Below are 25,949 nucleotides of genomic sequence, written 5' to 3' on the forward strand. Positions count from 1 at the left end.
GAAACAATTTTTAGAAGCAGGAGAGTGCCTAAAGAAGGAAAATGCAGTTTTCAGGCAAATGAAGTCATTTATTTGGGCGACAACCTGTTGAAGAGAAGGTTAAAGTGATCAGAGAGGCACTTGCAGCTAAGAATGTTTCTGAACTTAAATCATTTTTAGGGATGGTAAACTATTATGGTCGATTCCTACCCAACTTATCAACGGTTCTAAACCCCCTACATTCCCTGCTAAAGAAGAACCAGCGTTATGTTTGGAAGTCACCCCAGGAAGAAACTTTCATGAAAGTCAAACAGCTCCTGCACTCTTCAAATTTGTTGTCCCGACAAAGGAATTGGTGCTAACCCTGTGATGCGTCTCCATTATGGAGTGGGATCTGCACTGTTTCACATGATGGATGACAGTGCAGAAAAGCCAATAGGCTGTGTATCCAGGATACTTAGCACAGCTGAAAAAACATTTTCCAAATCGAAAAGGAAAGCCTGTCGATTATTTTTGAAGTAAAAAAAAATTCCACCAATATGTTCATGGGTGACACTTCAAGATAATATCAGACCACAAACCAACTTTGGATCTGTTTAGTGAGAAAAGGCTATCCCTCCCATAGCTTCTGCACAAATTCAAAGATGGGCCCTAATTTTAGCAGCATATGAATACACTTTTGCGCATCGACCAAGGGATGCATGTAGCTAATGCCGATGCCCTAAGCCGCCTTCCTTTGCAAGAGAGCGACGAGCATGTGCCAATTCCCCAAGAACTCGGGTTAGTGATGAATTTCCTGGATTCCTCCTCAGTCTGTGCCAGGCAGATAAGAAACTGAATGAATTGTGATCCAGTTCTGTCTCAAGTGAGAGACCAAATGTTAAATGGTTAGTCCCAGGAACCAGTCCCTGATGAAGCCATTTTTCAATTGAAGAGACTAAATGAGCAGTTAAGATGGTATCCTATTGTGGGATGCACGAGTAGTAGTTCCTTTACAAGGAGGAGAACCGTTCCTAGTGGAGTTACACGGTGCCCATCCAGGAATTTCCAAAATGAAGACAATAGCGCATCTTTGGTGGCTGGGAATGGACAGTGATATTGAGAAGGCGGTTAAACACTGTGCAATGCCAACAGCTACGGAAGTTGCCGATGACAGCCCCATTACATCCATGTGAGTGGCCTGGTAGGCCCTGGGTGAGATTACATCGGTCCTTTCCTTGGAACCACGTTTCTACTGATTATAGATGCTCATTCCAAGTGGTGAGATGTTTATGAGGTTAAGTCACCAACGTCAGGCGCTAGGAACATAGGAACAGAAAAAGGCCATTCAGCCTGTTGAGCCTGCTCCGCTATTCAATATGATCATGGCTGAATCACAGAATCCCATTACAGAAGAAGCCCTTCGGCCCATCGAGTCTGCACCGACACGTGAGAAACACCTGATCTACCTACCTAATCCCATTTACCAGCACTTGGCCCATAGCCTTGAATGTTATGACCAAACGCTTCCTTTTTACATACCTATAGAAACTTTTACAGTCTGTTTTTATGTGTTTTGCTAGATCACATTCATATTATACTCTCCCTTTCTTTACCAGTTTCTTGTTCTTCCTTTGCTGTTTTCTAAAAAACTCCCAATCCTCAGGTTTACGACTACTTCTGGCAACTTTATAAACCTTTCCTTTTAATCTTATAAAATTATTCACTTCCTTTGACAGCCATGGTTGACTGACTTTGTTTGGGTTTTTGCACCTTGAAGGAATGTATAGGTGCTGTAAGCTGTGTAATAGTCTCTCAGAATCCCAGTGCAGAAGAGGCCCTTCAGCCCATCGAGTCTGCACTGACACATGAAAAACACCTGTCCTACCTCCTTAATCCCATTTACTAGCACTTGGCCCATAGCCTTGAATGTTATGACGTGCCAAGTGCTCATCCAGGTACTTTTTAAAGGATGTGAGGCAACCCGCCTCCACCACCCTCCCAGGCAGCACATTCCAGACCCTCACCACCCTCTGGGTAAAAAAGTTTTTCCTCACATCCCCCCTAAACCTCCTGCCCCTCACCTTGAACTTATGCCGCCTTGTGACTGACCCTTCACCTAAGGGGAACAGCTGCTCCCTATCCACCCTGTCCATGCCCCTCATAATCTTGTACACCTCAATCAGGTCGCCCCTCCGTCTTCTCTGCTCCAGTGAAAACAACCCAAGTCTATCCAACCTCTCTTCATAATTTAAATGTTTCATCCCAGGCAACATCCTGGTGAATTTCCTCTGCATCACCTCCAGTGCAATCACATCCTTCCTATAATGTGGCGACCAGAACTGCGCACAGTACTCCAGCTGTGGCCTCACCAAGGTTCTATACAACTCCAACATGACCTCCCTACTTTTATAATCTATGCCTCAATTGATAAAGGCAAGTGACCCATATGCCTTTTTCACCACCTCACTAACATGCCCCTATGCTTTCAGAGATCTATGGACACACACGCCAAGGTCCCTTTGTTCCTCAGAACTTCCAAGTGTCATGCCGTTCATTGAATACTTCCTTATCAAATTACTCCTTCCAAAGTGTATCACCTCACACTTTTCAGGGTTAAATTCCACCTGCCACTTATCTGCCCATTTGACCATCCCGTCTATATCTTCCTGTAGCCCAAGATACTCACCCTCACTGTTAACCACCCGGCCAATCTTTGTGTCATCCGCAAACTTACGAATCCTACCCCCCACATAGTCATCTATTTTGTTTATATAAATGACAAATAATAGGGGACCCAGCACAGATCCCTGTGGTACGCCACTGGACACTGGCTTCCAGTCACTAAAGCCTCCTTCTGCCTTCACCCTCTGTCTCCTACAACTAAACCAATTTTGACATAATTATAGAATATCTAGGGATTTTCCCTACTTTTACCAGCCAGAGCTTTCTCATATCCCCTCTTTGCTCTCCTAATTGCTTTCTTAAGCTCCACCCTGCACTGTCTGTACTCCACTAATACCTCTGCTGATTTGCTTCCCTTGTACCTGCTAAAAACCTCTCTTTTCCTTCTCATCGTAACCTGAATATCTCTGGTCATCCATGGTTCTCTGGGCTTGTTACTCCTTCCTATCACCCTAGAGGAACATGTTGAGCCTGTACCCTCCCCATTTCCTTTTTGAACACCCCCTACTGCTCCTCTGTAGATTTCCCCACAAGTAGCTGTTCCCAGTCTACCTTGGCCAGATCCTGCCTTATTTTACTAAAATCCACTCTCCCCTAATCCAAAACATTTTTTTGCAAATTGTCAATTTCTTTGTCCATAACAAACTTAAACTGTACCATGTTGTGGTCGCTATCACTAAAATGCTCACCCATCACCACCTCAGCCACCTGTCCGGCTTCATTCCCCAGAATTAGGTCCAGCACTGCGCTGTCCCTTGTTGGACCCTCTACATATTGACCTAAAAAGTTCTCCTGTACACATTTCAAGAAATTCACTCCATCCAAGCCCTTGACACTATGTCTATCCCAATTAATGTTGGGAAAGTTGAAATCACCTAATATAGTTACCCTATTGTTAATGTTTTTACCAACCTCCACAAATTGTGCACATATTTGCTCCTCAATTTCCTGCTGACTATCTGGGGGCCTATAATAAACACCTAACAACGTGGCTGCCCCTTTTTTATTCCTAAGCTCTACCCACAAAGCTTCATTCGATGCCCTCTCCAAGATATTATCTCTCCTTACTGCAGTAACAGACTCCTTAACTAATAATGCAACGCCTCCTCCTCTTTTACCCCCTCCCCTGTCTCGCCTGAAGATTCTGTATCCCGGAATGTTGAACTGCCAATCCTGCCCTTCCCTCAAGGCTGGATGGCCTCTACTTTAATGCCAGGAGTATTACAGGTAAAATGGATGAGTTAAGGGTGAGGATTGACATGTGGAATTGTGATATAGTAGCCATCACTGAGACATGGTTGAGTGAAGGGCAGGATTGGAAGCTCAACATTCCGGAATATAGAATCTTCAGGCAAGACTGGGGAGGGGGTAAAAGAGGAGGGGGCATTGCATTATTAGTTAAGGAGTCAGTTACTGCAGTAAGGAGAGATGATATCTTGGAGGGAGCATTGAATGAAGCTTTGTGGGTAGAGTTTAGGAATAAAAAAGGGGCAACCACATTGTTAGGCATTTATTATAGATCCCCTGATAGTCAGTGGGAAATTGATGAGCAAATATGTGCACAATTTGTGGAGGTGTGTAAAAACAATAACAATAGGGTAATTATATTAGGTGATTTCAACTTTCCCAACATTAATTGTGATAGACATAATGTTAAGAGCTTGGATGGAGTGGATTTCTTAAAATGTGTACAGGAGAACATTTTAGGTCAATATGTAGGGGATCCAACAAGGAACGCTGCAGTCCTGGACCTACTTCTGTGGAATGAAGCCAGACAGGTGGCTGAGGTGATGGTGGGGGAGCATTTTAGTGATAGTGACCACAACATGGTACAGTTTAAGTTTGTTATGGACAAAGAAATTGACAATTTGCAAAAAAATGTTTTGGTTTAGGGGAGCGTGGATTTTAGTAAAATAAGGGAGGATCTGGCCAAAGTAGACTAGGAACAGTTACTTCTGGGGAAACTTACAGAGGAGCAGTGGGGGGTGTTCAAAAAGGAAATGGGGAGGGTACAGGCTCAACATGTTCCCTCTAGGGTGATAGGAAGGAGTAACAAGCCCAGAGAACCGTGGATGACCAGAGATATTCAGGTTATGATGAGAAGGAAAAGGGAGACTTTTAGCAGGTACAAGGGAAGCAAATCAGCAGAGGCATTAGTGGAGTACAGACAGTGCAGGGTGGAGCTTAAGAAAGCAATTAGGAGAGCAAAGAGGGGATATGAGAAAGCTCTGACTGGTAAAAGTAGGGAAAATCCCTAGATATTCCATAAGTATATCAACAGGAAGAGGATAACCAGGGAAAGAGTAGGGCCCATAAGGGACCAAGGGGGCAATCTATGGGTGGAGCCAGAGGACATCGCTAGAGTGTTGAATGAATACTTCACATCCACCTTCACTCAAGAGAATGAGGATGAAGGTATCGAACTCGGGGAGAGAGTCTACGAGGTTCTTAAGCAAATTGATATAGGGAGTGACAAGGTATTGGAGGTATTGGCAGGCTTAAAAGTGGACAAATCTCCAGGTCCAGATGATTTGTGTCCCAGACTGCTGAGAGAGGCAAGGGAGGAGATCGCAGGGGCTCTGACCCAAATTTTTAATCCCTCTCTGTTCACGGGGAATGTGTCAGAGGACTGGAGAACAGCTAATGTGGTTCCTTTATTTAAGAAGGGTTGTAGAGATAAGCCAGGGAACTACAGACCAGTGAATCTCACATCAGTGGTAGGGAAACTATTGGAGAAAATTCTGAAGGAGAATATCTATCTCCACTTGGAGAGGCAAGGTTTGATCAGGGATAGTCAGCATGGCTTTGTCAGAGGGAGGTAACCAACTGGAATGCGCTGCCTGGGAGGGTGGTGGAGGCGGGTTACCTCACATCCTTTAAAAAGTTCCTGGATGAGCACTCGGCACGTCATAACATTCAAGGCTATGGGCCAAGTGCTGGTAAATGGGATTAGGTAGTTGGGTCAGGTGTTTCTCATGTGTTGGTGCAGACTCGATGGGCCAAATACATAAAAATGAGGTGTCAACCTGGTGAAGCTATAACACAGGACTTCTTGAGTGCGAAACAGCATAAGCAGCAAGTGATAGACAGGGCTAAGCGATCCCACAACTAACGGATCAGATCTAAGCTCTGCAGTCCTGCCACATCCAGTTGTGAATGGTGGTGGACAATTAAACAACTCACTGGAGGAGGAGGCTCCACAAATATCCCCATCCTCAGTGATGGAGGAGCCCAGCACATCAGTGCAAAAGATAAGGCTGAAGCATTTACTACAATCTTCAGCCAGAATTGCCAAGTGGACGATCCATCTCGGCCTCCTCTGGAGGTCCCCAGCATCACAGATGCCAGTCTTCAGCCAATTCGATTCACTCCACGTGAGATCAAGGAATGGCTGAAGGCACTGGATACTAAAAAGTCTATGGGCCTTGACAATATTCCGGCAGTAGTCCTGAAGACTTGTGCTTCAGAACTTGCCGTTCCCCCAGCCAAGCTGATCCAGTACAACTACAACATTGGCAAGTGTCCAGCTACGTGGAAAATTGCCCAGGTATGTCCTGTACACAAAAAGCAGGACAAATCCAAACCGGCCAATTACCGCCCCATCAGTCTACTTTCCATCATCAGTAAAGTAATGGAAGGGGTCATCAACAGAGCTATCAAGCAGCACTTGCTTAGCAATAACCTGCTCACTAATGCCCAGTTTGGGTTCCGCCAGGGCCACTCAGCTCCTGACCTCATTACAGCCTTGGTTCAAACATGGACAAAAGAGCTGAGCTCCTGAGGTGAGGTGAGAGTGACTGCCCTTGACATCAAGGCAGCATTTGACCAAGTGTGGCATCAAAGAGCCCTAGCAAAACTGGAGTCATTGGGAATCAGTGGGAAAACTCTGCACTGGTTGGAGTCATATCTAGCACAAAGGAAGATGGTTGTGGTTGTTGAAGGTCAGTCATCTCAGCTCCAGGACATCACTGCAGGAGTTCCTCAGGGTAGTGTCCTCGGCCCAACCATCTTCAGCTGCTTCATCAATGACCTTCCTCCCATCATAAGGTCAGAAGCGGGGATGTTTGCTGATGATTGCACAATGTACAGCACCATTCGCGACTCCTCAGATACTCAAGCAGTCCATGTCCAAATGCAGCAAGACCTGGACAATATCCAGGCTTGGGATGACAAGTGGCAAGTACCATTTGCGCCACCTAAGTGTCAGGCAATGACCATCCCCAACAAGAGAGAATCTAACCATCACCCCTTGATGTTCAATGGCATTAACATCACTGAATCCCCCACTATCAACATCCTGGGGGTTACCATTGACCAGAAACTGAACTGGACTAGCCATATAAATTCTGTGGCTACTATACCATGGCAAGTCAGAGACTAGGAATCGTGCGATGAGTAATTCACCTCTTGTCCCCCCAAAGCCTGTCCACCATCTGCAAGGCACAAGTCAGGAGTGTGATGAAATACTCCTCACTTGCCTGGATGACTGCAGCTCCCACAACACTCAAGAAGCTTGACACTGTCCAGGACAAAGCAGTTGCTTGGTTGGCACCACATCCACAAACATTCCCTCCCTCCACCACCGACACACAGTAACAGCAGTGTGTGTACCATCTACAAGATGCACTGCAGGAATTCACCAAGGCTCTTTAGATAGCACCTTCCAAACCCACGACCACTACCATCTGGAAGTACAAGGGCAGCAGATAGATGGGAACACCACCACCTGGAAGTTTCCCTCCAAGTCACTCACCATCCTGACTTGGAAATATATCGCCGTTCCTTCACTGTTGCTGGGTCAAAATCCTGGAACTCCATCCCTAACAGCGCTGTGGGTGTACCTACACCATATGGACTGCAACGGTTCAAGAAGGCAGCTCACCACCAACTTCCCAAGGACAACTAGGGATGGGCAATAAATGCTGCTCTAGCCGGTGAAGCCCACATCCCATGAATGAATGATATTCCACAGTGCGGTGGAGGGAGGGTCAATGAATATATTTAATGCAGAGGTAGATTTTTGACCAGCTGTTATGACCGATGCAATTGGTAAAGTAGAGTTATTTGAAAATCCCGGAGGGAAACTTTAAACAACTGTCGTAACCTATTATTTTAACTGCTCCGTTTGAGATGCGACTCTAAATTCAGGAATCAGACCACCAGTTCTCGAAGTTTTACATTCAACTAAATGAAACATTTTATTAATTTACACAGGTTAAAATAGATATAAACATGGCTACAAATTACAACTATCATAACTTTTAACAAATTCCCAAACTAATCTTCATTAAGGCTACAGCAACCTGTAGACTTAACCAAAAACCAGGCAAAGCATTTCGCTGTATGAAGTCAAAATGAGGTTCCTTTCACTGTGGAGCCAGTTGGAGGCTTGCAGCTGCCTTTTGATCTCACATTGCCTCTGCTCTGCACACCCGAAAACTACTGAAGTTATACCTAAGCCACTGATTGAATTCAAAAATTTTCATTGTCTCATCTGCCTCTTTGAACTTCACCTTTTATCAATAAAACCCCATTCATAGCACCAACTTTATTAGTAATATAAACATATTGTTTGGCAGCTGCTAGATAGGTGTCAGTTTTCACCCCACTTCTTGAATGCTCTGTTCAAAAAATGCAAATGCACGCTAACTCTCTTATATATCAAAACTGTTCCCCATGCATCCAGACTAGCTGACTTTAATCCAATTAAGACACACCTGCAGACTAAAGCTCTGTTCAAAGAAAAATATTTTCCAAAATGTTATATGCATAAATAGCTTCATGACACCAGCAAGGGTGTTAAAGGTTATGGGGGGGTAGGCAGAATGTGGAGTTGTGGCCACAACCTGATCAGCCATGATCTTATTTAATGATGGAGCAGGCTTGATGGGCTGAATGGCCTTCTCTTGCTCCTAATTCGTATGGTCATGATACTTCTTTTAGATTTCGGCTAAACTTTAGATAAAGTGCTCATTAGTCCATGTTTTGCAGGACACTGATTTCCAGAAGAAGATTGACAATGAAATCCGGATGCGAGATGGGGCCTGCAAACTGCTGGCAGCCTGTACACAGAGGGAACAAGCCTTGGAGGCAGCAAAGAGCCTTCTGACCTGCAACACCCGCATCATGGCCTACATGTCAGAGGTACAAAGACTGAAGGAAGCTCAGGTCATTGAGCGGAGGGTCAGGCGGTAAGTAACCGTACTCACACCTGTCAAGATTTAGGGAGTAAGTTCCACATATATCTCTTCCTGAAATAGTGAGTGAAGGAGGGAGTTTGTACAAAGTTTTCCAGAAACTGAGCAAAGAAACCATAGCTGATTGGAGACAGCAGCAGCTGTGGAGGATAAATCAGAGAGTGGGAGAAGGACGGAGCAGCCAGCATTCCTGTCGAGCGTTTGTGTTTGAAGGAAGTGAGAGAAGAATCAAACAGTGACATTATAGGAAGGCTGTCAGTCGATTGGCTGCTGAACTTTGTCGTGTTTCCCTTTCTCCAAAGTGGCTGGGAAATTAAACATTTCATTTTTTTTAGATAAGGGTTAAGTGAACTTTCCTTTATTCAAATAACAACTTCAGGAGGAAAATGAGTAGCTGGTAACTCTTCCTCTTCTAAGTAGTAAATTTTAATGTCTAATAGATAGAAGAATGACAGGCAGCTCTGATATCTTGAGTGCATGTCCTACGTCATGTGGGAACTCCAAAAGAATGTACAAATTGGGGGCAGGAGTTGGCTATTTGGCCCCTCGAGCCTACTCTGCCATTCTGTAAAGTCATGGCTAATCTGATTATGGCCTCAACTCTGTCTAACCCTTGTACATCTAGAATCTGCAAAGAACAAGGGCCCCTGTGTATTAATATATGGAGCTTCCAGTACACCCACATACATCACACTGAGAGCCCGGCTGACCGGCTTAAATTGGTTGCCTTAAAAATATTCAATGACCCTGCCTCCACAACTCTCTGGAGAAGAGAATTCCACAGACCAACCACCCTCTGAAGGGGAAAAAAAATTTCTTCATCTCTTCCTTAAATGGGAGACCCTTTATTTTTAAACTGCGCCCCTGAGTTTTGGTCCTTCCCATGTCCTGGATCACCATTTGTGCAGGAAGTGTGGTCAGCTGCAGCAGCTCAATCTCCCACTTTTGAAGCTTGAGCAGCAGCTAACGCCATCCTTGGGGTTGAGGGTATTGTAGATAGCATGTTTATGGATGTGCTCACCCTGCAGCTTACCAAATTCCTCCTCATATCCATCTGAAATATTATATTTAAACTGTGCCCCCTAGTCTTAGATTCTGAATTTTAAGAATTCTCTATCCCAGAGGATTATGGCTGCTTTATCATTGAATATATTTAAGCTGGGATAGACAGATTTTTAGTTTCTCAAGGAATTAAGAGATATGGGGAGTGGGTGGGAAAGTGGAGTTGAAGGCCAAGATCATACATGATCATATCGAATGGCAGAGCAGGTTTAATGGACTGATTGGCTGATTCCTATTTCTTTTGTTCTCCCTCACATGGCGAGCACCACTTATATTGTAGCTGCATAGTAGCATCGTGAAACAGCTAGCTTCACCTGTTGATGCAGCACTATATCATGGCAATCTAGACCTGCCACCATTGCCTGAATCAGTATTCATTGAACTTATGAACTCATCAATTCACACAGCTGAGTTCAGTTTTAACTGCACCGTGTATGCCCAAATAGATGGTGTTGCCACGGGATTTCCTCTAGGCCCAGCTCTTGCAAACATCTTTGTTGGGTTCCACGAGAAACATATCTTCGATGGAATGACATCCAACCTCCTACCCCTTGCATATTTCCGATATATGGATGATACGTTCTCTATATTTAAATCCACAGCAGCATGTAACAATTTCCTTACATGTTTCAATTGGCTCCATTCCGCACTAAAATGGAGCATCAAGTGAACTCCTTGACGTACTAGTTGAGGAATCTGCTGGGGATTTTCTACCACGGTTGACCACAAGCTGACCTTCGCTGGTCAGTATACACGTTGGGATTCTTATAGTTCCATGCACTATAAGATTGGTCTTATCAACAACCTCGTAAATAGGGCCCGAGCCATTTGCTTACCATGTAAGCTTGATGCTGGACTAGGGGTATCAAAGTCATCCCGTGGGATAATGGCTGCCCTGATCAGATCATTTCACACTGTATATCTCACAAACTCATGATCGGGCCCAAGGCCGTCACTTTTGGCCCTGAAAAGTGCCCACTACCTCCAGATTACCCTGGAAGGACAAGGTATCTGAAAAATTTGAGCAACAGGTGAAGCTAGCTGGTTCACGCTGCTACTATGCTGCCCTCAAGCCAAAACGACGTTCTGCTTACCACACAAATGAGTGATGTGGTGTATGAATCTCAGTGCCAGTGTGATGCTGGGTATGTAGGCCGTATGTCCCAAAGACTGGTGGATTGTATCAAACAACATGTCCCTTCCACTATTCGCAATGGGCAAGATAGAGACCGTACCCAACCAGCCTGTGCTTGCAAAACACAGTGTCCAACATTAAATGTGATTCCGTGATTGGACATTTGCTACATAATCCTCAAAATGCTAAAAATTAAGCTGACAGCCAATTTAAGATGGTCAGCCGGGTTTTTAGTGTGGTGTATGTGGGTGTACTGGAAGCTCCGTATATTAATACACAGGGGCCCTTGTTCTTTCCAGACAGGAAGAACATGTTGTTATGACTGATGCAGTTGGTAAAGCGGAATTATTTAAAAATCCCAGAGGGAAACTTTAAACAACTATCATAAGCTATAATTTTAAGTTCTCCAAAATAAAAAGTGTGGCCATAGGTACCCGCATGGGCCCCAGCTATGCCTGTCTCTTTATGGGGTATGTGGAACATTCCTTGTTCCAGTCCTACTCCGGCCCCCTCCCACAAATCTTTCTCCCGTACATCAATGACTGTTTTGGTGCTGCTTCATGCTCTCGTCTGGACCTGGAAAAGTTTATTAATTTTGTTTCTGATTTCCACCCCTCCATCATTTTCACATGGTCCATCTCTGACACTTCCCTTCCCTTCCTTGACCTTTCTGTCTCAATTTCTGGTGATAGACTGTCCACCAATATCCATTACAAGCCTACCGACTCCCACAGCTACCTCGACTACAGTTCTTCACCCTGCTTTAACAGTATATATTTCACTACATTTCTACTTCTCTTTAGTTCTGAAGAAGAGTCATACGGACTCGAAACATTAACTCTGGCTTTCTCTCCACAGATTCTGTCAGACCTGCTGAGCTTTTCCAGCAATTATTAATTTTGTTATAATTTTAAGTGTTTTGTTTGAGATGCGACTCTAAACTCAGGAATCAGACTACCAGCTCTTGAGGTTTTACATTAAACTAATTGAAACATTTTATTAATTTAAACAGGTTAAAATATATACACATGGCTACAAATTACTGCTGTCATAACTTTTAACAAATTCCTAAACTAATCTCCATTAAGGCAACAACAACCCACAGACTTAACCAGACAGCAGGTAAAGCATTTTCACCTTACTAATTCAAAATGAGGTTCTTTCTACTTTGGAGCCAGTTGGATGCTGACAGCTGCCTTTTGATCTTAAATTGCCTCTGCTCTGCACACCCGAAAACTACTGAAGTTATACCTACCACCACTGATTGCATTCAAGTTCTCATTGTTTCACCAGCCTCTTTGAACTTTACTTTTTAACAATGAAACCACATTCATTGTACCAATTTTATTAGTAATATAAACATATGGCTTGGTAGCTGCTAGATAGGCTCCAAGTTTTCACTCCACTTCTTGAATGCTCTATTCAAAAAATGCAAATGAACTCTGCCTCTCTGTTTACATCTCAAACTAATAAATCAAACCACCCAGACTAGCTGGCTTTAATCCAATTAAGAAACATCCGCAAACTAAGCGTCTATTTTAAAAGAAAAAAACTTTCCAAAATATTATATACATTAATCGCTTCATGACACATGTACAGACATTTCAGCTAAACAAAATGAGTGATAGCCATTCGCTGGCTCATTCCTCAGGACAATGTCTTGATCAATCAGAGTCAAGCTGCCTGGTTTAAATTTCAAACAATGCTTGGCAGTTAACTGTCAGTCACCACTAATTGTTGTATTCTCTATGGCAAAATGGAGGAGAGTGCGAGAGAAGGATCCTATGACAGGCAATCAGCAGCACCGAGGAGAGAGTGTGAGAGGAGGACCTTGTGAGGGGAAGTTTACCTGTGAGGGAGCGGAGTTTACCTGTGAGGGAGCGGAGTTTACCTGTGAGGGAGCGGAGCGGAGTTTACCTGTGAGGGAGCGGAGTTTACCTGTGAGGGTGCGGAGCGGCTGTATAAAGAGCGGGAGCGGAGTTTACCTGTGAGGGAGTTGAGTGGAGTTTACCTGTGAGGGAGCGGAGTTTACCTGTGAGGGAGCGGAGTTTACCTGTGAGGGAGTTGAGTGGCTTTAGAAAGAGCAGGAGCGGAGTTTACCTGTGAGGGAGCAGAGTTTACCTGTGAGGGAGCAGAGTTTACCTGTGAGGGAGCGGAGTTTACCTGTGAGGGAGCAGAGTTTACCTGTGAGGGAGCAGAGTTTACCTGTGAGGGAGCGGAGTTTACCTGTGAGGGAGCGGAACGGCTTTAGAAAGAGCAGGAGTGGAGTTTACCTGTGAGGGAGCGGAGTTTACCTGTGAGGGAGTTGAGTGGAGTTTACCTGTGAGGGAGCGGAGTTTACCTGTGAGGGAGTTGAGTGGAGTTTACCTGTGAGGGAGCGGAGTTTACCTGTGAGGGAGCAGAGTTTACCTGTGAGGGAGCGGAGCGGCTGTATAAAGAGCGGGAGCGGAGTTTACCTGTGAGGGAGTTGAGTGGAGTTTACCTGTGAGGGAGCGGAGTTTACCTGTGAGGGAGTTGAGTGGAGTTTACCTGTGAGGGAGTGGAGTTTACCTGTGAGGGAGCGGAGTTTACCTGTGAGGGAGCGGAGTTTACCTGTGAGGGAGCGGAGCGGCTGTATAAAGAGCGGGAGCGGAGTTTACCTGTGAGGGAGTTGAGTGGAGTTTACCTGTGAGGGAGCGGAGTTTACCTGTGAGGGAGCGGAGCGGAGTTTACCTGTGAGGGAGCGGAGTTTACCTGTGAGGGTGCGGAGCGGCTGTATAAAGAGCGGGAGCGGAGTTTACCTGTGAGGGAGTTGAGTGGAGTTTACCTGTGAGGGAGCGGAGTTTACCTGTGAGGGAGTGGAGTTTACCTGTGAGGGAGCGGAGCGGAGTTTACCTGTGAGGGAGCGGAGCGGAGTTTACCTGTGAGGGAGCGGAGCAGCTGTATAAAGAGCGGGAGCGGAGTTTACCTGTGAGGGAGCGGAGTTTACCTGTGAGGGAGCGGAGTTTACCTGTGAGGGAGCAGAGTTTACCTGTGAGGGAGTTGAGTGGAGTTTACCTGTGAGGGAGCGGAGTTTACCTATGAGGGAGCGGAGTTTACCTGTGAGGGAGCGGAGTTTACCTGTGAGGGAGTGGAGTTTACCTGTGAGGGAGTGGAGTTTACCTGTGAGGGAGTTGAGTGGAGTTTACCTGTGAGGGAGTGGAGTGGCTGTATAGAGAGCGGGAGTGGAGTTTACCTGTGAGGGAGTGGAGTTTACCTGTGAGGGAGCGGAGTTTACCTGTGAGGGAGCGGAGTTTACCTGTGAGGGAGTTGAGTGGAGTTTACCTGTGAGGGAGTGGAGTTTACCTGTGAGGGAGTTGAGTGGAGTTTACCTGTGAGGGAGTGGAGTTTACCTGTGAGGGAGTTGAGTGGAGTTTACCTGTGAGGGAGTGGAGTTTACCTGTGAGGGAGTTGAGTGGAGTTTACCTGTGAGGGAGCGGAGTTTACCTGTGAGGGAGTGGAGTTTACCTGTGAGGGAGTTGAGTGGAGTTTACCTGTGAGGGAGCGGAGTGGAGTTTACCTGTGAGGGAGCGGAGTTTACCTGTGAGGGAGTGGAGTTTACCTGTGAGGGAGCGGAGCGGAGTTTACCTGTGAGGGAGCGGAGCGGAGTTTACCTGTGAGGGAGCGGAGCAGCTGTATAAAGAGCGGGAGCGGAGTTTACCTGTGAGGGAGCGGAGTTTACCTGTGAGGGAGCGGAGTTTACCTGTGAGGGAGCAGAGTTTACCTGTGAGGGAGTTGAGTGGAGTTTACCTGTGAGGGAGCGGAGTTTACCTATGAGGGAGCGGAGTTTACCTGTGAGGGAGCGGAGTGGAGTTTACCTGTGAGGGAGCGGAGTTTACCTGTGAGGGAGTGGAGTTTACCTGTGAGGGAGTGGAGTTTACCTGTGAGGGAGTTGAGTGGAGTTTACCTGTGAGGGAGTGGAGTGGCTGTATAGAGAGCGGGAGTGGAGTTTACCTGTGAGGGAGTGGAGTTTACCTGTGAGGGAGCGGAGTTTACCTGTGAGGGAGCGGAGTTTACCTGTGAGGGAGTTGAGTGGAGTTTACCTGTGAGGGAGTGGAGTTTACCTGTGAGGGAGTTGAGTGGAGTTTACCTGTGAGGGAGTGGAGTTTACCTGTGAGGGAGTTGAGTGGAGTTTACCTGTGAGGGAGTGGAGTTTACCTGTGAGGGAGTTGAGTGGAGTTTACCTGTGAGGGAGCGGAGTTTACCTGTGAGGGAGTGGAGTTTACCTGTGAGGGAGTTGAGTGGAGTTTACCTGTGAGGGAGCGGAGTTTACCTGTGAGGGTGCGGAGTTTACCTGTGAGGGTGCGGAGTTTACCTGTGAGGGAGCTGAGTGGAGTTTACCTGTGAGGGTGCGGAGTTTACCTGTGAGGGAGCTGAGCGGAGTTTACCTGTGAGGGTGCGGAGTTTACCTGTGAGGGTGCGGAGCGGGTGTATAAAGAGCAGGAGTGGAGTTTACCTGTGAGGGAGCGGAGTTTACCTGTGAGGGTGCGGAATTTACCTGTGAGGGAGCGGAGTTTACCTGTGAGGGAGCGGAGCGGCTGTATAAAGAGCAGGAATGGAGTTTACCTGTGAGGGAGCGGAGTTTACCTGTGAGGGAGTTGAGTGGAGTTTACCTGTGAGGGAGTGGAGTGGCTGTATAGAGAGCGGGAGTGGAGTTTACCTGTGAGGGAGTGGAGTTTACCTGTGAGGGAGCGGAGCGGCTGTATAAAGAGCAGGAGTGGAGTTTACCTGTGAGGGAGCTGAGTTTACCTGTGAGGGAGCGGAGTTTACCTGTGAGGGAGTGGAGTGGCTGTATAAAGAGCAGGAGTGGAGTTTACCTGTGAGGGAGTGGAGTGGCTGTATAAAGAGCAGGAGTGGAGTTTACCTGTGAGGGAGCGGAGTTTACCTGTGAGGGAGCGGAGTTTACCTGTGAGGGAGTTGAGTGGAGTTTACCTGTGAGGGAGTGGAGTTTACCTGTGAGGGAGTTGAGTGGAGTTTACCTGTGAGGGAGTGGAGTTTACCTGTGAGGGAGTTGAGTGGAGTTTACCTGTGAGGGAGTGGAGTTTACCTGTGAGGGAGTTGAGTGGAGTTTACCTGTGAGGGAGTGGAGTTTACCTGTGAGGGAGTTGAGTGGAGTTTACCTGTGAGGGAGCTGAGTTTACCTGTGAGGGAGTGGAGTTTACCTGTGAGGGAAAGGAGCGGCTGTATAAAGAGCAGGAGCGGAGTTTACCTGTGAGGGAGTTGAGTGGAGTTTACCTGTGAGGGAGCGGAGCGGCTGTATAAAGAGCAGGAGCGGAGTTTACCTGTGAGGGAGTGGAGTTTACCTGTGAGGGAGCGGAGTTTACCTGTGAGGGAGCGGAGTTTACCTGTGAGGGAGCGGAGTTTACCTGTGAGGGTGCGGAGCGGCTGTATAAAGAGCAGGAGCGGAGTTTACCTGTGAGGGAGTGGAGTTTACCTGTGAGGGAGCGGAGTTTACCTGTGAGGGAGCGGAGTTTACCTGTGAGGGAGCGGAGCGGCTGTATAAAGAGCAGGAGCGGAGTTTACCTGTGAGGGAGCTGAGTGGAGTTTACCTGTGAGGGAGCGGAGTTTACCTGTGAGGGAGTGGAGTTTACCTGTGAGGGAGTGGAGTTTACCTGTGAGGGAGCGGAGTTTACCTGTGAGGGAGCGGAGTTTACCTGTGAGGGAGCGGAGTTTACCTGTGAGGGAGTGGAGTTTACCTGTGAGGGTGCGGAGCGGCTGTATAAAGAGCAGGAGCGGAGTTTACCTGTGAGGGAGCTGAGTGGAGTTTACCTGTGAGGGAGCTGAGTGGAGTTTACCTGTGAGGGAGCGGAGTTTACCTGTGAGGGTGCGGAGCGGCTGTATGAAGAGCAGGAGTGGAGTTTACCTGTGAGGGAGCGGAGCGGAGTTTACCTGTGAGGGAGCGGAGTTTACCTGTGAGGGAGCGGAGTTTACCTGTGAGGGAGCGGAGCGGCTGTATAAAGAGCAGGAGTGGAGTTTACCTGTGAGGGAGCGGAGTTTACCTGTGAGGGAGCGGAGTTTACCTGTGAGGGAGTTGAGTGGCTGTATAAAGAACAGGAGCGGAGTTTACCTGTGAGGGAGCTGAGTGGAGTTTACCTGTGAGGGAGCGGAATTTACCTGTGAGGGAGCTGAGTGGAGTTTACCTGTGAGGGAGCGGAGTTTACCTGTGAGGGTGCGGAGCGGCTGTATAAAGAGCAGGAGCGGAGTTTACCTGTGAGGGAGTTGAGTGGAGTTTACCTGTGAGGGAGCGGAGTTTACCTGTGAGGGAGCTGAGTGGAGTTTACCTGTGAGGGAGCGGAGTTTACCTGTGAGGGAGCGGAGTTTACCTGTGAGGGTGCGGAGCAGCTGTATAGAGAGCGGGAGCGGAGTTTACCTGTGAGGGAGTTGAGTGGAGTTTACCTGTGAGGGAGTGGAGTTTACCTGTGTGGGAGCGGAGCGGCTGTATAGAGAGCGGGAGCGGAGTTTACCTGTGAGGGAGTTGAGTGGAGTTTACCTGTGAGGGAGCGGAGTTTACCTGTGAGGGTGCGGAGTTTACCTGTGAGGGAGCGGAGCGGCTGTATAGAGAGCGGGAGCGGAGTTTACCTGTGAGGGAGTTGAGTGGAGTTTACCTGTGAGGGAGCGGAGTTTACCTGTGAGGGAGCTGAGTGGAGTTTACCTGTGAGGGAGCGGAGTTTACCTGTGAGGGAGCTGAGTGGAGTTTACCTGTGAGGGAGCGGAGTTTACCTGTGAGGGAGCTGAGTGGAGTTTACCTGTGAGGGTGCGGAGTTTACCTGTGAGGGAGCAGAGTTTACCTGTGAGGGAGCAGAGTTTACCTGTGAGGGAGCTGAGTGGAGTTTACCTGTGAGGGAGCGGAGTTTACCTGTGAGGGTGCGGAGCGGCTGTATAAAGAGCAGGAGCGGAGTTTACCTGTGAGGGAGTTGAGTGGAGTTTACCTGTGAGGGTGCGGAGCGGCTGTATAAAGAGCAGGAGCGGAGTTTACCTGTGAGGGTGCGGAGTTTACCTGTGAGGGTGCGGAGTTTACCTGTGAGGGAGTTGAGTGGAGTTTACCTGTGAGGGTGCGGAGCGGCTGTATAAAGAGCAGGAGCGGAGTTTACCTGTGAGGGAGCGGAGTTTATCTGTGAGGGAGCGGAGTTTACCTGTGAGGGAGTTGAGTGGAGTTTACCTGTGAGGGAGTTGAGTGGAGTTTACCTGTGAGGGAGTGGAGTTTACCTGTGAGGGTGCGGAGCGGCTGTATAAAGAGCAGGAGCGGAGTTTATCTGTGAGGGAGTGGAGTTTACCTGTGAGGGAGCGGAGTTTACCTGTGAGGGAGTGGAGTTTACCTGTGAGGGAGCGGAGCGGCTGTATAAAGAGCAGGAGCGGAGTTTACCTGTGAGGGAGCGGAGTTTACCTGTGAGGGAGCGGAGTTTACCTGTGAGAGAGTTGAGTGGAGTTTACCTGTGAGGGAGCGGAGTTTACCTGTGAGGGAGCGGAGTTTACCTGTGAGGGAGTTGAGTGGAGTTTACCTGTGAGGGAGCGGAGTTTACCTGTGAGGGAGCAGAGTTTACCTGTGAGGGAGCGGAGTTTACCTGTGAGGGAGCGGAGTTTACCTGTGAGGGAGCGGAGTTTACCTGTGAGGGTGCGGAGCGGCTGTATAAAGAGCGGGAGCGGAGTTTACCTGTGAGGGAGTTGAGTGGAGTTTACCTGTGAGGGAGTTGAGTGGAGTTTACCTGTGAGGGAGCGGAGTTTACCTGTGAGGGAGCGGAGCGGAGTTTACCTGTGAGGGAGCGGAGTTTACCTGTGAGGGTGCGGAGCGGCTGTATAAAGAGCGGGAGCGGAGTTTACCTGTGAGGGAGTTGAGTGGAGTTTACCTGTGAGGGAGCGGAGTTTACCTGTGAGGGAGTGGAGTTTACCTGTGAGGGAGCGGAGCAGAGTTTACCTGTGAGGGTGCGGAGCGGCTGTATAAAGAGCGGGAGCGGAGTTTACCTGTGAGGGAGCGGAGTTTACCTGTGAGGGAGCGGAGTTTACCTGTGAGGGAGCAGAGTTTACCTGTGAGGGAGTTGAGTGGAGTTTACCTGTGAGGGAGTGGAGTTTACCTGTGAGGGAGCGGAGTTTACCTGTGAGGGAGTGGAGTTTACCTGTGAGGGAGTGGAGTTTACCTGTGAGGGAGCAGAGTTTACCTGTGAGGGAGCGGAGTTTATCTGTGAGGGAGCGGAGTTTACCTGTGAGGGAGCGGAGTGGAGTTTACCTGTGAGGGAGCAGAGTTTACCTGTGAGGGTGCGGAGCGGCTGTATACAGAGCGGGAGCGGAGTTTACCTGTGAGGGAGTGGAGTTTACCTGTGAGGGAGCGGAGTTTACCTGTGAGGGTGCGGAGTTTACCTGTGAGGGAGCGGAGTTTACCTGTGAGGGAGCGGAGCGGCTGTATAAAGAGCAGGAGTGGAGTTTACCTGTGAGGGAGCGGAGTTTACCTGTGAGGGAGTTGAGTGGAGTTTACCTGTGAGGGAGTGGAGTTTACCTGTGAGGGAGTTGAGTGGAGTTTACCTGTGAGGGAGCGGAGCGGAGTTTACCTGTGAGGGTGCGGAGTTTACCTGTGAGGGAGCGGAGTTTACCTGTGAGGGAGCGGAGCGGCTGTATAAAGAGCAGGAGCGGAGTTTACCTGTGAGGGTGCGGAGCGGCTGTATAAAGAGCAGGAGCGGAGTTTACCTGTGAGGGAGTTGAGTGGAGTTTACCTGTGAGGGAGCGGAGTTTATCTGTGAGGGAGCGGAGTTTACCTGTGAGGGAGTTGAGTGGAGTTTACCTGTGAGGGAGCGGAGTTTACCTGTGAGGGAGTTGAGTGGAGTTTACCTGTGAGGGAGTGGAGTTTACCTGTGAGGGTGCGGAGCGGCTGTATAAAGAGCAGGAGCGGAGTTTATCTGTGAGGGAGGGGAGTTTACCTGTGAGGGAGTGGAGTTTACCTGTGAGGGAGCGGAGCGGCTGTATAAAGAGCAGGAGCGGAGTTTACCTGTGAGGGAGCGGAGTTTACCTGTGAGGGAGCGGAGTTTACCTGTGAGAGAGTTGAGTGGAGTTTACCTGTGAGGGAGCGGAGTTTACCTGTGAGGGAGCGGAGTTTACCTGTGAGGGAGTTGAGTGGAGTTTACCTGTGAGGGAGCGGAGTTTACCTGTGAGGGAGCAGAGTTTACCTGTGAGGGAGCGGAGCGGCTGTATACAGAGCGGGAGCGGAGTTTACCTGTGAGGGCGTTGAGTGGAGTTTACCTGTGAGGGAGCGGAGTTTACCTGTGAGGGAGCGGAGTTTACCTGTGAGGGAGCGGAGTTTACCTGTGAGGGTGCGGAGCGGCTGTATAAAGAGCGGGAGCGGAGTTTACCTGTGAGGGAGTTGAGTTGAGTTTACCTGTGAGGGAGTTGAGTGGAGTTTACCTGTGAGGGAGCGGAGTTTACCTGTGAGGGAGCGGAGCGGAGTTTACCTGTGAGGGAGCGGAGTTTACCTGTGAGGGTGCGGAGCGGCTGTATAAAGAGCGGGAGCGGAGTTTACCTGTGAGGGAGTTGAGTGGAGTTTACCTGTGAGGGAGCGGAGTTTACCTGTGAGGGAGTGGAGTTTACCTGTGAGGGAGCGGAGCGGAGTTTACCTGTGAGGGTGCGGAGCGGCTGTATAAAGAGCGGGAGCGGAGTTTACCTGTGAGGGAGCGGAGTTTACCTGTGAGGGAGCGGAGTTTACCTGTGAGGGAGCAGAGTTTACCTGTGAGGGAGTTGAGTGGAGTTTACCTGTGAGGGAGTGGAGTTTACCTGTGAGGGAGTGGAGTTTACCTGTGAGGGAGCAGAGTTTACCTGTGAGGGAGCGGAGTTTATCTGTGAGGGAGCGGAGTTTACCTGTGAGGGAGCGGAGTGGAGTTTACCTGTGAGGGAGCAGAGTTTACCTGTGAGGGTGCGGAGCGGCTGTATACAGAGCGGGAGCGGAGTTTACCTGTGAGGGAGTGGAGTTTACCTGTGAGGGAGCGGAGTTTACCTGTGAGGGTGCGGAGTTTACCTGTGAGGGAGCGGAGTTTACCTGTGAGGGAGCGGAGCGGCTGTATAAAGAGCAGGAGTGGAGTTTACCTGTGAGGGAGCGGAGTTTACCTGTGAGGGAGTTGAGTGGAGTTTACCTGTGAGGGAGTGGAGTTTACCTGTGAGGGAGTTGAGTGGAGTTTACCTGTGAGGGAGCGGAGCGGAGTTTACCTGTGAGGGAGCGGAGCGGCTGTATAAAGAGCGGGAGCGGAGTTTACCTGTGAGGGAGCGGAGTTTACCTGTGAGGGAGCGGAGTTTACCTGTGAGGGAGCAGAGTTTACCTGTGAGGGAGTTGAGTGGAGTTTACCTGTGAGGGAGTTGAGTGGAGTTTACCTGTGAGGGAGCGGAGCGGAGTTTACCTGTGAGGGAGCGGAGCGGCTGTATAAAGAGCGGGAGCGGAGTTTACCTGTGAGGGAGCGGAGTTTACCTGTGAGGGAGCGGAGTTTACCTGTGAGGGAGCAGAGTTTACCTGTGAGGGAGTTGAGTGGAGTTTACCTGTGAGGGAGCAGAGTTTACCTGTGAGGGAGCGGAGTTTACCTGTGAGGGTGCGGAGCGGCTGTATAAAGAGCAGGAGTGGAGTTTACCTGTGAGGGAGCGGAGTTTACCTGTGAGGGAGCGGAGTTTACCTGTGAGGGAGCGGAGTGGAGTTTACCTGTGAGGGAGCGGAGTTTACCTGTGAGGGAGTGGAGTTTCCCTGTGAGGGAGTGGAGTTTACCTGTGAGGGAGCAGAGTTTACCTGTGAGGGAGCGGAGTTTATCTGTGAGGGAGCGGAGTTTACCTGTGAGGGAGCGGAGTGGAGTTTACCTGTGAGGGAGTGGAGTTTACCTGTGAGGGAGCAGAGTTTACCTGTGAGGGAGCAGAGTTTACCTGTGAGGGAGCGGAGTTTACCTGTGAGGGAGCGGAGCGGGTGTATAAAGAGCAGGAGTGGAGTTTACCTGTGAGGGAATGGAGTTTACCTGTGAGGGAGCGGAGTTTACCTGTGAGGGAGCGGAGTTTACCTGTGAGGGAGCGGAGTTTACCTGTGAGGGAGCGGAGTTTACCTGTGAGGGAGCGGAGCGGCTGTATAAAGAGCAGGAGTGGAGTTTACCTGTGAGGGAGCGGAGTTTACCTGTGAGGGAGCGGAGCGGCTGTATAAAGAGCAGGAGTGGAGTTTACCTGTGAGGGAGCGGAGTTTACCTGTGAGGGAGTTGAGTGGAGTTTACCTGTGAGGGAGTGGAGTTTACCTGTGAGGGAGTTGAGTGGAGTTTACCTGTGAGGGAGTGGAGTTTACCTGTGAGGGAGTGGAGTTTACCTGTGAGGGAGTTGAGTGGAGTTTACCTGTGAGGGAGTGGAGTTTACCTGTGAGGGAGCTGAGTTTACCTGTGAGGGAGCGGAGTTTAACTGTGAGGTAGCGGAGTTTATCTGTGAGGGAGCGGAGTTTACCTGTGAGGGAGCTGAGTGGAGTTTACCTGTGAGGGAGCGGAGTTTACCTGTGAGGGAGCGGAGTTTACCTGTGAGGGAGCGGAGTTTATCTGTGAGGGAGCGGAGTTTACCTGTGAGGGAGTTGAGTGGAGTTTACCTGTGAGGGAGTGGAGTTTACCTGTGAGGGAGCGGAGTTTACCTGTGAGGGAGCGGAGCGGCTGTATAAAGAGCAGGAGCGGAGTTTACCTGTGAGGGAGTGGAGTTTACCTGTGAGGGAGCGGAGTTTACCTGTGAGGGAGCGGAGTTTACCTGTGAGGGAGCGGAGTTTACCTGTGAGGGAGCGGAGTTTACCTGTGAGGGTGCGGAGCGGCTGTATAAAGAGCAGGAGCGGAGTTTACCTGTGAGGGAGCTGAGCGGAGTTTACCTGTGAGGGAGCGGAGTTTACCTGTGAGGGAGCGGAGTTTACCTGTGAGGGAGCGGAGTTTACCTGTGAGGGAGCGGAGTGGAGTTTACCTGTGAGGGAGCGGAGTTTACCTGTGAGGGAGCGGAGTGGAGTTTACCTGTGAGGGAGCGGAGTTTACCTGTGAGGGAGTTGAGTGGAGTTTACCTGTGAGGGAGCGGAGTTTACCTGTGAGGGAGCGGAGTTTACCTGTGAGGGAGTGGAGTTTACCTGTGAGGGAGTTGAGTGGAGTTTACCTGTGAGGGAGCGGAGTTTACCTGTGAGGGATCTGAGTGGAGTTTACCTGTGAGGGAGCGGAGTTTACCTGTGAGGGAGCGGAGTTTACCTGTGAGGGAGCGGAGTTTACCTGTGAGGGAGTGGAGTTTACCTGTGAGGGTGCGGAGCGGCTGTATAAAGAGCAGGAGCGGAGTTTACCTGTGAGGGAGCTGAGTGGAGTTTACCTGTGAGGGAGCGGAGTTTACCTGTGAGGGAGTGGAGTTTACCTGTGAGGGAGCGGAGTTTACCTGTGAGGGAGCGGAGTTTACCTGTGAGGGAGCTGAGTGGAGTTTACCTGTGAGTGAGCGGAGTTTACCTGTGAGGGTGCGGAGTTTACCTGTGAGGGAGCGGAGTTTACCTGTGAGGGTGCGGAGCGGCTGTATAAAGAGCAGGAGCGGAGTTTACCTGTGAGGGAGCTGAGTGGAGTTTACCTGTGAGGGAGCGGAGTTTACCTGTGAGGGAGCAGAGTTTACCTGTGAGGGAGTTGAGTGGCTGTATAAAGAACAGGAGCGGAGTTTACCTGTGAGGGAGCAGAGTTTACCTGTGAGGGAGCGGAGCGGCTGTATAAAGAACAGGAGCGGAGTTTACCTGTGAGGGAGTTGAGTGGCTGTATAAAGAACAGGAGCGGAGTTTACCTGTGAGGGAGCGGAGTTTACCTGTGAGGGAGTTGAGTGGAGTTTACCTGTGAGGGAGCGGAGTTTACCTGTGAGGGAGCTGAGTGGAGTTTACCTGTGAGGGAGTGGAGTTTACCTGTGAGGGTGCGGAGTTTACCTGTGAGGGAGCGGAGTTTACCTGTGAGGGAGCGGAGTTTACCTGTGAGGGAGCGGAGTTTACCTGTGAGGGAGTGGAGTTTACCTGTGAGGGAGTGGAGCGGCTGTATAAAGAGCAGGAGCGGAGTTTATCTGTGAGGGAGCGGAGTTTACCTGTGAGGGAGCTGAGTTTACCTGTGAGGGTGCGGAGTGGCTGTATAAAGAGCAGGAGCGGAGTTTACCTGTGAGGGAGTTGAGTGGAGTTTACCTGTGAGGGAGTGGAGTGGAGTTTACCTGTGAGGGAGCGGAGCGGCTGTATAGAGAGCGGGAGCGGAGTTTACCTGTGAGGGAGTTGAGTGGAGTTTACCTGTGAGGGAGCGGAGTGTACCTGTGAGGGAGCGGAGCGGCTGTATAGAGAGCGGGAGCGGAGTTTACCTGTGAGGGAGCGGAGTTTACCTGTGAGGGAGCGGAGTTTACCTGTGAGGGTGCGGAGCGGCTGTATAAAGAGCAGGAGTGGAGTTTACCTGTGAGGGAGTTGAGTGGAGTTTACCTGTGAGGTAGCGGAGTTTACCTGTGAGGGAGTTGAGTGGAGTTTACCTGTGAGGGAGCGGAGTTTACCTGTGAGGGAGTTGAGTGGAGTTTACCTGTGAGGGAGCGGAGTTTACCTGTGAGGGAGTTGAGTGGAGTTTACCTGTGAGGGAGCGGAGTTTACCTGTGAGGGAGTTGAGTGGAGTTTACCTGTGAGGGAGCGGAGTTTACCTGTGAGGGAGCGGAGTTTACCTGTGAGGGTGCGGAGTTTACCTGTGAGGGTGCGGAGTTTACCTGTGAGGGAGTTGAGTGGAGTTTACCTGTGAGGGAGTGGAGTGGAGTTTACCTGTGAGGGAGCGGAGCGGCTGTATAGAGAGCAGGAGCGGAGTTTACCTGTGAGGGAGCGGAGTTTACCAGTGAGAGAGCTGAGTTTACCTGTGAGGGAGTGGAGAGGGTGTATAAAGAGCAGGAGCGGAGTTTATCTGTGAGGGAGCGGAGTTTACCTGTGAGGGAGTGGAGTTTACCTGTGAGGGAGTGGAGTTTACCTGTGAGGGAGCGGAGTTTACCTGTGAGGGAGCGGAGTTTACCTGTGAGGGAGCGGAGTTTACCTGTGAGGGAGTGGAGAGGGTGTATAAAGAGCAGGAGCGGAGTTTATCTGTGAGGGAGCGGAGTTTACCTGTGAGGGAGCGGAGTTTACCTGTGAGGGAGCTGAGTGGAGTTTACCTGTGAGGGAGCGGAGTTTACCTGTGAGGGAGCGGAGTTTACCTGTGAGGGAGTTGAGTGGAGTTTACCTGTGAGGGAGTGGAGTGGAGTTTACCTGTGAGGGTGCGGAGCGGCTGTATAAAGAGCAGGAGCGGAGTTTACCTGTGAGGGAGCGGAGTTTACCTGTGAGGGAGCGGAGTTTACCTGTGAGGGAGTGGAGTTTACCTGTGAGGGAGTGGAGTTTACCTGTGAGGGAGTGGAGAGGGTGTATAAAGAGCAGGAGCGGAGTTTATCTGTGAGGGAGCGGAGTTTACCTGTGAGGGAGCTGAGTTTACCTGTGAGGGTGCGGAGCGGCTGTATAAAGAGCAGGAGCGGAGTTTACCTGTGAGGGAGCGGAGTTTACCTGTGAGGGAGCGGAGTTTACCTGTGAGGGAGCTGAGTGGAGTTTACCTGTGAGGGAGCGGAGTTTACCTGTGAGGGTGCGGAGTTTACCTGTGAGGGAGTTGAGTGGAGTTTACCTGTGAGGGAGTGGAGTGGAGTTTACCTGTGAGGGAGCGGAGCGGCTGTATAGAGAGCAGGAGCGGAGTTTACCTGTGAGGGAGTGGAGTTTACCAGTGAGGGAGCTGAGTTTACCTGTGAGGGAGCGGAGTTTACCTGTGAGGGAGCGGAGTTTACCTGTGAGGGAGTGGAGAGGGTGTATAAAGAGCAGGAGCGGAGTTTACCTGTGAGGGAGCGGAGTTTACCTGTGAGGGAGCGGAGTTTACCTGTGAGGGAGTTGAGTGGAGTTT

General features: G+C 49.6%; 1 protein-coding gene across 1 annotated transcript in view; it reads left to right on the forward strand.

Moving 5' to 3' along the window:
- LOC121280035 (rhotekin-like) overlaps positions 1-25,949 on the forward strand; it is a 131,194-nt gene that overhangs the window by 28,074 nt on the left and 77,171 nt on the right. Inside the window, exon 2 of the mRNA XM_041191667.1 lies at positions 8,635-8,834. Within this exon, the coding sequence (XP_041047601.1) occupies positions 8,635-8,834 (200 nt within the window). The remainder of the gene's footprint in view (positions 1-8,634; positions 8,835-25,949) is intronic.

Source organism: Carcharodon carcharias, chromosome 1 (genome assembly GCF_017639515.1).
Source record: "Carcharodon carcharias isolate sCarCar2 chromosome 1, sCarCar2.pri, whole genome shotgun sequence".
Taxonomy (NCBI): domain Eukaryota; kingdom Metazoa; phylum Chordata; class Chondrichthyes; order Lamniformes; family Lamnidae; genus Carcharodon; species Carcharodon carcharias.